The following is an 11,878-nucleotide window of genomic DNA, read 5'->3' as shown; positions in this document are numbered from 1 at the left end:
AGCCCTCTTAGGGATCAGGAGTGGGTGGAGCAGAAGGGCAGCAGCCTTCGCTGCCGCCTGCCCGGTGGAGGTGCTCTGCCAGCATCTGCGAATGAGCCACTTGAACCTCACAACCACCCTACCCCAGGATCAACGTCCGTTTCCACACAGGGATCCCAGGTTCCAGGAGAGAGAGGTGCCCATTTGACAGTCGGCACCCTGCACTCAGCCCAATGATCCCCCCTTCTCATGTAGAACCCCAAGTTCCTAAATAAAGTGGGAGTGGACACTCAAAGGAAAATAAATAGAATTCTTTATTACATCCTAATCACAGTACAAACAGATTAAATAAGAACAGGGAGAAAGTGGGCCCTTCCCCCATCCTAAAATCCCACACCCTGATCAATAAATACCCCTTCCCAAGACCCAGTATGGTCTCAGCCCCAATACAGTCCTGGCTGAAGGGCCTTGTGTCCACCCCCTCACTTCCAGAGGAGGTAAACCGAGGCCCAGAGACTCCTCCAGAGAGCTGCAGGCCCTGGCGAGCGGCGGCGAGGCGCACTCACACCTGGACGCGGTAGCCCCCGCTGCGCCGCCGGCAAAGCCTCCGCACGCCCACCCAGTACAGGGTCAGCATCACCACCCAGTAGCCCAGGTAGGCGCCGGCGCCGGCCGCCAGGTGGTAGGCCTCGGCCACCCGGGAGGGGCTGCACCAGTCGGCCCTGGCCTCCTGGGCCACGCTGCGCACCAGGCCCCCCAGCAGCAGCAAGGCCCAGAGGGCCAGCGGCAGCAGAGGAACGTAGTTGGCGGCCAGCTTGCGGCGGCCGGAGGTGCCCCAGCCACTCTGGTTCATGGTGACCAGCGCCAGGAACTTGGCGGGCAGCAGGCCGCACATGTAGAGCGGCGCGTAGAGCGAGAGCAGCACCATGCGCAGGCAGCCACGCAGCCAGGCCGCGAAGGCCGCCTTGGCCAGCGCCACGCCCTGCACGCACAGCAGCACCCAGAGCAGCGCCCACGGGCGCCCGGCGTAGAAGAGCCGCAGCACGGTGGCCGCCACGAAGAACGGGAAGAGGCCGGACACCACCGCCTCGTAGGTCATCCACGCGTGGTGCCGGTGCCACCACAGCGCGTTGTAGAGCCACTCGCGGAAGTAGGACTTGGACCAGCGCGTCTGCTGGCTCAGCCAGCGCAGGAAGGAAGAGGGCGTCTCGGAGTAGCAGCGGGACCTGGAGGTGTACCTGGGCGGTGACAAAGGAGGGACTCAGCGCGGCTCCCTGGGCCCGGGCAGGACTCCTGAGCCTGCAGGACCTCCGCTGGGACAAGTTTCTTAACCTCTCTGGGCCTCAGTTTTCTCATGTGTAAAATAAGGCCAATAAAGGTTCCGTTCTAATAAGGACATTGTACAGACAGCCCGAGGCGTAAATGCCAAGCGCTTAGGACCCGTCTATACTACTTGCTCAATAAACGCTAGCTGCTTCTGTTTTTACTGTGACTAATACATCACTATTGGCATTACTCACATCATGACAGTTACACCATGACTAATACCATCACTAACACATTACTAATGCAATTGTGCGCACTGTTACTGGCAGCCCCTGTGGTGAGGAACAAGACGGGTGTGGTGGCTACCTAAGGTGGGCCATGTGTTACACATTCTCAGGGGAACCGTCAGGCCTCCTTCCTGTGGCTGCCACAGACATCATTAATAGTCCCTGCGCAGTTCCCCGCCAAGCCCACATAGGCCAGAGAGAATCAGCAGTCAGTTCATCAGGCAGGTCAAATTGTTCTGTCCCCAAGGGCCTTAACTGACAGTGTCCAGTCCCCCGCCCCTGTGTCACCTGGCATCCTCAATGGCTGTCTGCTTCTGCCCTTGTAGTTTGTCCTCACACTCTGAGGACACGCAGGTCGTCCGCTCACACCCAGGGCTCCCTCATCTTAGTCCACACTCTATAGGCCTTAGCCGCGGGAACCCTCTGCCCCTCTCCTGATGCCCTGCCCCCATGGAGTCTCTCCTCACTGACTGACCGGTCCACCACACCACTCCGCCTCAATCCCAATCCTCAGACACTCCATTTTCTTCTTCCTTTTTTTGGTACTGGGGATTGAGCCCAGGGATGCTTCACACACGGAGCCACTTCCCCAGTCCTTTCCATTTCTCATTTTGAGACAGGCTTTTGCTAAGTGGCTGAGGCTATCCTCGAATTTGCTATCCTCTCATCTCAGCCTCTGGAGTGGCTGGGATCTCAGGTGTGGGCCTCTGCTCCTGGCTCAGACTCTGCATTGGACACCTGATTTGGTCCCCTAGGATGTCCCCTTTCCAGGCTTCATCTCCACAGTATACGCTGTTAACATACCCCTAACCCTAGTCTACGGTTTCCTCACTTATTTTCTGTCTCCTCCATCTCTGTAAGCATGAATCTGTATCCCTGTGTCTACTGCTGTGTCCCCAGAGCTTAAAACATTTCAGGTTCTTGATGAACCTTGCCCAGTGCCTGCCTTCGGTCATGTGCCTGTGGTTCCCTTGGTATGTCCCACCTTCTCTCAGGGCTTTCCCTGTGTCTGACCTGAGGCTACCACCCCCTGAACACCACTGGGTCTGGTTCCCAAGCCCACTGCACGACTTCCAAAGGCTTCACTTCTGAATGATGCTCTGAGCCAGTCCAGGCGCTGCCCCTCTCTACTGGACTCCTCCCACTCCCCCGACTAGAGCTGCCCCCTCTGCTCACCCCTCACCTGCCTGTCTCACCTCACCCCCGTGGGTGCTCTCCTGGTGTCCATGTTAGATCCAGCTCACCCCCTCCCACCTTGCTTCCTCCAGGTGGGATCCCCACCCACCCCTGCTTCACTTGGTAGAGCCTATTAGGTCACATGGCTCAATGCAAATGTTACCTAGTGTCCCTTAGGGTACCTTGTCCCTCAACTAATATCTCACTAGGTGGAGCAGGCTCACTGCAATGTCCCTCTGCCCTGTGAGGAATCCTCCTGTCCCCTCCAGGGTCTCCCCTGGTAGACAGTGTCTCACCCATTGTCCTGCAAGCTACTTTGAGTTTGAAGAGTTCCCACCACATGCACAACTCTCTCTCTCTCTCTCTCTCTCTCTCTCTCTCTCTCTCACACACACACACACACACACACACACACTGTGAACCTTCACACACCCCACCACCTGGTCCCCTCAGCTTACTTGGTAGCATAGCCCATGCTGAGCATGCGGTTGGTGAGGTGCCGGTCATCCCCAAAAGTGCAGTGGGTGCCCAGGAACTTCTGGTTGTACCAGGCCTCCAGGAACTGCTGCAGGAGGTTGTTTCTGTATAGGCCTAGGTGGGGTCAGGGCATCCGGGCATCAGTCTTGGCCACTGCCAGTGACATCCCCAAACCCTCTCCAATCCCATCCCATCCGTCACCATCTCCATCCCAATCTCAGCCCTGTCTGCCTCCCAGCACAGCTCCAGGCCCCATCTGTTCACAACACCATCGCTATCCCAGCTGGCCTGTCACTGGACCACACCCACTGAGGTCAACCCACCCAATCTCATCTCGAATGCCACAGCCACTGTCAGCCCCATCTCCATCCTCAAGCCCATCTCCAGCCCAACCCTGTCCCTAACACCAGCCCCATGGCATCCTCTCCCCAAATCCTTCCCCAGTCCCAGCCTCAATTTCCACCTGCATCCTCCCCAAGCCCCCCCACCAGATCCAGCCCACTCACTGCTGACTCCAGTCTTACCCCATCCCCAATTCTCACCTCAACCCTATCTTTTTCCCCAACTTGAATCACTCCTCAACCCTCTCTGCTCCCCTTCTCCCCTCCCCCAGCCATGGCCCTCCCAAGCCCTGGGGAGCTTGCTCACCGAGGGGACCACTGATGCAGGACACGCAGTGGAAGTAGCTCTGACAAGCACGCTCCACGTTGAAGGCTACCCAGTACCGCAGGCTGCTCAGGAAGCTGACCCACGAGTCCAGAGGGTTGAGGATTCGCACGTCCCCCCCAACAGCCCCTACCCGGGGGTCCTCATCCAGCACCCGCACCAGCTCCAGCAGTGCCATGGGGTCCAGCCTGGTGTCTGAGTCACAGACCTGTGAGGTGGAAAGGCCAGGATCAGACCAGACCTCTAACAGGCTGGTGCCCGGAGGGAGTGTGCCCAGGGCAGGGGAGGGCAGCTGGGGCACTCTGCAGACAATCTAAACATAACGTTGAATGTTCAAGGTCTAGCCACACTTTAAGATGTACTCCAAGATGCCCTTGTATGATACCCTCCACTGGTGTATGAAGAAACGTGTAACTTGCTTCTAATCAACAGAAGATGGCGAAAGGGATGGGACGCAATTTATTATGATTTTATTATCCTATATGGAAAAGGTTGACTGGGTTTTGCAATGTAATTAAGAACCCAAATCCACTGACAATAAGTTAATCAAAAGGAAGCCATTCCTGGTGGGTTTGACCCAATCAGATGAGGCCTTTACAAAGGGGTCTAGAAGTCAGAGACTCTCTCTTGTTGGCCTTAAAGAAGCAAGCTACCATGAGTTCCACTGTAGTTAAAAAAAAAAAAAAAATCTGCCAACAAACACATGAGCTTGGAATGGACTAAGACTCAAAGCCTTGGATAAGACCTCATTCTAGTTGACACCTCAATTGCAGCCTGGTGGTGATCCCCGAACCGAGAATCCAACTAGTCTGTACTCAGATTTCTGACTCATAGAAACTACGAGGTAATAAGTTATAATAACAAATTAGAGATAACTGTTTTGTTTTGAGTTGCCAAATTTATAATTTGTTATGCAGCATTAGAAATATAATGTAATGTATTTGTGAGAAAATCTCTACACTGAATGGGTGAATGAATGAGTAAATAAACAAACTCATCTCTAATAGGTGCATGAACCCCCAAATTTCCACACAGAGATGAAGGAAGAAAGATGGAGGAAGTAAGGGAACAAATCTCTACATTTAATGGATACATGAGTGAATAGTTGAGCAAATGACCTCCATATTGGGTGGATAGATGGATGCATAAATAAATGAGTGAAAGAATTTCTATACTGAATGAATGAAGAAAGAATTGATATTATATTAAGTAAATGGATAAATGACTAGATCAGTGAATGAATGGATGACGTAAAGAATCTCTGCCTGCAATGGGTGCCTGGAGAAAGAACTCTGTCCGTTGAATGGAGAAAGGAGTGAATGATTCCATATTGAATGAGTAGACAGATGAATACCGGAAGAGTGAAGGAAAGAATTTCTGCATTGCCAAGATGAAGATATTGTGTTGAACAGATGGATAGATGAATGAATGTTCATATTAAAGGAAAGACTAGATGCATGGATGAATGAATAAAGCAGAGTTTCTGCCTTAATAGGTAGGTGGATGGAGAAATGAAGGAATGACTTTATCTGTATACAGAATGGGCAAATGAACACATGATCTCCATATTGGATGGATGAGCAGATGGATGAATGAATTTCAATATTAATAAATGGAGGGATGAATGGGTGAGTGAATGAAGGAATTAAGAGCTTCTGCTTCGAATGGGCACATGAATGAAGAAAGAAAAAAGAATGTCTGTCTATATGGAACCAATGAATGAAAGCCCAATCTCCGTTCTGGATGGATGGATGAATAGACGCATGTATCAATGAGTGAAGGAAAATCTCGCCATTGAATGGATGAATGAATAAAGAAAGAAGAGGTTCATTACAATCTCCACCTGAATGAAAGACCCCAGGGAAGTGGGGGCGTCAGGATCATGGGTGGGCACCGTCCACTCACCTGCACATAGTCCACAGAGTCGCCCAGAGCCTTGAAGGCCGTGTACATGACCTCGCGCTTGCCGCCCCAGCGCTGCGCCACGCACACGCACCTGCGCGTCCTCACCAGCGCCTCCACCGCCAGTCGTCCGGGATCTTCGGCCTCCACCTCCCGATAGGCGCCAGCGCCGGCATCCACCGCGCCCGCAGCCGCAGGTTCCCAGGGCTGGTGGTAGTTGCCGTCCCACACATAGGTGGCGGGGTCCTCGTCGGCGAAGACCTCGCGAAACATGTCGACCATGTAGAGGTCCTCGGCGCGGTTGCCGTCCACCACCATGAGCACGCGCAGCCGCGCGCGCGGGTACAGCAGGGCGCGAGCGGACGTCAGACACTGGCGCAGGTACGCCGGGTCCTCCTGGTACGCGGAGATGGTTAGCGCCACGCTGCGGGCGGTGGCCGCGTCCAGGGGGCCCCGTGCGGCCGCGCGCCGCGCCGCAGCCGCCACCCGCCGGTGCTCCAGGTACGCGAAGAGACTCTGCGCCACCAGGTGCGCCGAGAGGAAGGCTCCGTAGAGACCGAAGGCCAGGAGGCCGTAGCTATCGGAGGCCAGTGGCACGCCGGCGGCATAGGCCCAGGTCATGAGGCCCAGGATGAGCAGGGCAAAGGCGATGGTCAGCACTCGCCTGGCCAGGCCTGAGCAGCGACGCGCTGCTGCGGTGGGCTTGGGCACATCCTGCTGGGAGCCAAGAGGGAAAGGAGCCAACTGAGTCCTGAAGGCCTCCTTTGAGAAGCCCCGAGGTTATTCCCCGCTCCCAGCTGAATGATAACATCCCGTTTTTGTAAAGATCCTTGTAAACACTGCAAAGTTGTTTTCATTAATGAACAGAATTGTGAAAACAGTCGTCTATGCTTAATGCCTGATTTTCTCCCTTCCATTACGAGTTATTTTTCACAGGCTGACACCTAAAACATTAAGGATAATATGCAGTGGAGCATGGCAGGGTTCCCTCCCTCTTTATTTTTAGTTTTTTTTTTGTTGTTGTTATTGTTGTTCTCTGCTTTGCTGTTTTGTTTGAGGCGGGGTCTAACCATGTTGCGCAGGCTGGTCTCCAACTCATGAGCTCAAGTGATCCAACCACCTCAGCCTTCCAAGTAGCTGGGACTACAGGTATGTCACCACACCTGTGCCCCCTCTTCCCTGAGCACATAAAATTGAGATTTGCCTCACAACCACAGGATTCTTAGTATTGAGACAGCAACAGTAATAACGGTACTAAATAGTAATACGCAATGGCGGTTACCGCGCACTGCCCGCCTCAGCCTCTTATATGAGCTTACTTATTTTAATCGTCACACCAGCCCTGTGGGTTTAGGCTATTATCAGCCCCATTTTATGGATGAGCAACTGAGTCACACAGAGGTGCAGCAACCTGCCCAGGTCACACCTGCAAAAGGTGGGATCTGGGATTAGAACCCTGGGGATCCAGGCGCCAAACAACCTTATCTACTGGATTTATCCCTCAGGAGAGCCGCAGAGGACAGCAGTAGCAGCCACCATACAGAGGGCAAAACTGAGGATGATTAGGCAGGAGGAGGGGCTTGTGCAGGTGAGCAGCCCACAGCCGGGAACTCTGACCTCTCAGAGGCCTGGAGGGTTCTCCCTTTCCACTCCAGCTCCCTGGCAGGACCAGGTGCCAGTAAGTGTGGCTGGGAGATGGGAAGCGTGCCTCCACTTCCTCATCCTTAAAGTGAGTATTTAGTCCCTTCCGCAGGCCAGGCGTTGTGACTCTCCCATGATGATGATGGAGCAGAGGCCCAGAGACAGATGCTGCACCCCACAGTTACTGAGGTAGGACGGAGAGTTGTGCTCAAACTCAGCCAGTGGGCTCTAGGCCCCTCTATGCCCAGCTACCTCGTCAGCTACCGCGTCCTGCCTCCTTGGTGATTGTGAGTTAAATGAGTCATCACCATGCAGATCTTTGAGGTCTGAAACAGAGGTCACTTGTCACCTGTCGCTACCAGCACTTGAAATGCAGCCAGTCCGACTGAGGTACTGAATTTTTAATTTTAATTAATTGACAATTTAAGACCTATACTCCATTCAGTTATTAGAATGCCTTTAAAATGGGGAAAGTCGGGCCTTTGAAACTTCTTTTTCAATGGTAAGTTTTTACAAAAATCTAAACCCAGATCAAGCATTTACCATACAAATGTAGCATCTGAGTAGAATGTGCTATGAATGCTCACTGGTTTTGAAGCCTGAGTCTGAGCAAAAGAAAGTAAAATATCTCATCAATATTTTTGTGTTGATTACATCCTGAAATGATCATATTTTTTATGCATAGTGGAGGTCGGCATGCTAAGGCCTGCTATAGCCTACAAAGTAATAAACAGCTTTTTTACATTTTCAAATGGTCAAAAAAAGCCAAGAGGAAAATAATATTTTGTGGTACATGAAAATTATATGAAATTCAGATTTCAGTGTCCTTAAACCAAATTCTTTTGGCATATAGCTTCACTCCTCTATGAATCGTCTCTGGCTAATTTCTCACTACAAAATCAACGTTGAATAGTTTCAACAGAGAACATCTGGCCCCCAGATCCTCAAATACTTACTATGTGATGTTTCATAAAAATATGCAGACCTCTGACACATTGGGTTAAATAAAATATATTACTAAAATTAATTTCACATTTAAAACCATTTTTTAATACTTTCATTTTATTTATTCACTTTTATGTGGTGCTGAGGATGGAACCCAGGGCCTCACACATGCTAGGTGAGCACTCTACGGCTGAGCCACAACCCCAACCCCATTTTCACATTCTTAAAACTTTTCTGAGAAGATTGTGCACACACACACACACACACACACACACGGCCACTCATTTGATGCTTCTGTAAGATAACAGGAGGTAGAGTTTTCATGTGATTTTTCTTTTTCCTTTTTCTTTTCTTTCTTTTTTCCTTCTTTTTTTGAGACAGGGCCTGGCTATGTCCCATGCTGGCCTGGAACTCCTGGCTCAAGTGATCCTCCCACCTCAGCCTCCTGAGTGGCTGGGACTATAGGCACATGCCACCCGGCTTGAGATACAGGTTTTAATTGCTCTGTAGCAGTTATTTTTTCTTCTACAGCCCTCCTTCTCTGACCTTTTGCCTCAAACCTGCCACTCCTGAATTCCTGGGGGTGGCCTGCTTTGTGCCACGTCGTGCCAAGGAAGATGGGGTCCACAGCTTGTGTGTCTGGCAACTCAAACATAAATGAGCTCACACGTCTCTACGCGCACTCACCCACGACCAGTGACGCACAGACTGAAAACACCTGTTTGTTCTCACAGGAACCCAGAACCAGAGATCCTCCACCCCCACCAACCACGGAGCAGGTGAGTCCCCTGATGCAGGGACCCAGGAGGACCCACGCCCTTCAACACTAAGGAGCACCATGAAGAGTCGCCCCCCTGTGGGTCTGGGGGGAAGGGATGGGCCAGGAGGGCTTCAGAAGAAAGCATAGTTAACGGTTGAGAAGGAATCCTACGAAATCAACATCTTTACAGGTCAAGAGTATCAGTGATTTCATTTGGTTCCGCTCAACGTTTATTGAACACATGAAACCCAAATCCAAACTCAGGTTACAGGCAAACAAAGCTCGCACTTTTCTCTCAGTCTCTTTTCTTGCTCACCCTCTTGCTCTGACCTCCTCTTCCCTGCTATGGAGCACGCACATGCACGGACTTATAGCAAGATAAGCAGGTAGAGAGACATGGGCGTGTTGCATCTCACACGCGTGGATGCAGAACGCAGCCCACCCGCGGCAGCGAACAGAGGAGACGGGAACCACATGCTCAGCCACAGGTGCTCACCATCCCGCACAGGGGGACTCGCAGGAAATCTCTCTCTCTCTCTCTCTCTCTCTCTCTCATACACACACACACACACACACACACACACACACACACACACACCACGTGCAGTCAGCCCCAGCACCCATGGGCACACCCAGGGCAGTATTCCCCACCTGGCCGCGGTCACCCCACGCACCTGTGTCATGGCGGTGGTTCCAGCTAGACTCCTCTTGAGCTTGTTCTCAGAGTCTCTCTGAAGCCGCAGAGCTGGAGGGGGTCATTTGAAGACTACCAGGGGCGGAGGCGGAGTAGGAGCTGACATCAGGCCCAGGCCGGCCAGGGGCTCTGAGGTCACAGCCGTCAGAGCTCCACCCGCTTCCCAGCAGCCGGCCTCCCTTCCCAGCCGCATCCCAGCCCCAGCTCCTCTCACCCCACCCCTGCTCTCCCGGCCCCTCCTTCTCCATTTTCCTCCCCCTCCTCTCCCTTGCATTGGGGGGCTTCCCTGACCTCTGTCTTGTCCCCAGCCCACGTTTCTCCCCGTCCCTCTATTTCTCCGCCTCTCTCTCCCCGTGGGTCGGGCTCCCTCTTCTGTATTTCTTCTTAGCTCTTTCTTTCTGCCCCATCTCTCCCCCCACATCTTTCCCCTCTTCTCCTCTCCATCAGTCGCCCCCCACACTGCCCCCTCCCCAGCCCCATCCCAGGTTGGTTCCCCAGGGACGTGTCTCAGGACCTGGCAGATGGAGTAGAAGGCACACTGGTGCGTGTGTGGGTGTGGCCGTCTGGAGCAGAGCCCTGAGGGAGCGTCTGCCGACCCATGTGGGTCTCTGTGTGCATGTGCGTGTGTGAGTGTGCGTCTGCACATGTGTGTGCCAGGGTCTGGGCAGGGCCGGCTGCTGGAACTCATCCCTCCAGGGACTCAAATAACTCAGAGCCGCTGATCAGCTTCCGCTGTCAGGACCCTGGACCATCAGGGAAAGTGAGTCAGAGGAAAGGCAGAAAAGTGACGGAAATCTGGGGTGTCTGAGCCCCAGCCCCGCAGGGTCAGAAGACCAGTGACAAGTGTCGCTGTCCCTATGTCTTCCTTTCCATGATTACAAAGCAAAACAAAACAGAAAACCTATCTGGTGCATTTTATTTTTTTCTTTTGGTACCAGGGATGGAACCCAGGGGTGGCTTAACCACGGAGCCACACCCCCAGCCCTCTTTGTTTTTTATTTTGAGACCTTGAAATGCTGAATTGCTGAGGGCCTTGCTAAGTTACTGAGGCTGGCTTTGAACCGGCCATCCTCCTGCCTCCGCCTCCTGACCCCTGGGAGCACAGGTGTGGCTGCACGTCAGGCTGTATGATGCTGTCCTCTTCACTGTCCCCTGGACTAAGAACTGACAACGTCTAGCTTCCCGCCTCAGGAACTGTCCCGCTCTGTACCTCTCTGGGTCTGTACCTCTGGTCATCTTTGGACGCTCCTCTCTCTCCCTCTCTGCCTTTGTCACCTCATTTCCAATTCCCTGCCTCTGTTTCCGGTTCCGTCTGCCTGTCTGGGTCTCTTCTGTCCCATTCTGTTCATTTCTACCTGCTTCTATCTGGATTTGTGTATGTCCTTCCGTCTCTCTAGATCTCCGACTCTTGGTTTTCCTGACTTTCTCTTTCTGAGTGTCTCTCCTGACCTTCCCACTCTGTGTGTGTGTCTGTCTGTCTGTCGACTCTAGCTATCTTTCTGTGTGCCTCCCTCCATCCCTGTCCCTCTCCTCTCAGGCTCTCTATCTGCACCTCTCTCTGCGTTTCTCTCTCTCATTCACTTTTTCTCCTGACTTTTGCTCTCTCAGGCTTCCTTTCTCCCTCTGCTCCACCTCTTCTAGCCTGACCTTGACCTTCCCCTGGAAGAGCCAAGTCCTCAGACCCTGGGTTTCCCCCTTCAGGCTGGGGGAGAAGGGCAGCCCCAGCCTCAGGGAGAAGGCCCCAGGATGCAGGAGCCAGGGCACCGCCCACCCAGCAGGGCGGGCCTGGCCGCGTGACACTAATGCCTGGTGTCTGGCTGTGTCAGGATGATGGATCCTCTGATGGAGGTGAGCCCAGAATAGGGGGAGTGGATTTCTCACCAGTGGGAGGGGACAGCACAGGCTCCACCCAGAAGCTGGGCATTGGGCAGCCTGGTCCTTACCTCACCCTGGCGGGTGGAGCAGCTGTATAAAACCAGATGTTTCTAAAACCAGAGTGAGAGACAGTGAAGGACCAGGACTTTAGGTTCCAGGGGCTGCCTCCTCCAGGAGGCAGACCCTGCCCCTCCTCCCTCAGACCCAGAG

The 11,878-nt window shown here is 53.1% G+C and overlaps 1 protein-coding gene across 1 annotated transcript; it reads right to left on the bottom strand.

The window, feature by feature from the left end:
- Positions 1–420: 420 nt before the first annotated feature.
- Has1 (hyaluronan synthase 1) lies at positions 421–9,816 on the bottom strand. The gene is made up of 5 exons (XM_076838619.1): positions 9,774–9,816; positions 5,757–6,467; positions 3,834–4,059; positions 3,167–3,299; positions 421–1,217 (listed from the first exon to the last, which is right to left on the bottom strand). The coding sequence occupies exons 1-5, from the start codon at positions 9,780–9,782 to the stop codon at positions 542–544; spliced, it is 1,755 nt and encodes a 584-aa protein (XP_076694734.1). The 5' UTR covers positions 9,783–9,816; the 3' UTR covers positions 421–541.
- Between the last annotated feature and the right edge of the window lie 2,062 nt (positions 9,817–11,878).

This window comes from Callospermophilus lateralis, chromosome 18 (assembly GCF_048772815.1).
Source record: "Callospermophilus lateralis isolate mCalLat2 chromosome 18, mCalLat2.hap1, whole genome shotgun sequence".
Taxonomy (NCBI): Eukaryota; Metazoa; Chordata; class Mammalia; order Rodentia; family Sciuridae; genus Callospermophilus; species Callospermophilus lateralis.
This window is presented reverse-complemented; position numbering and strand designations above follow the sequence as displayed.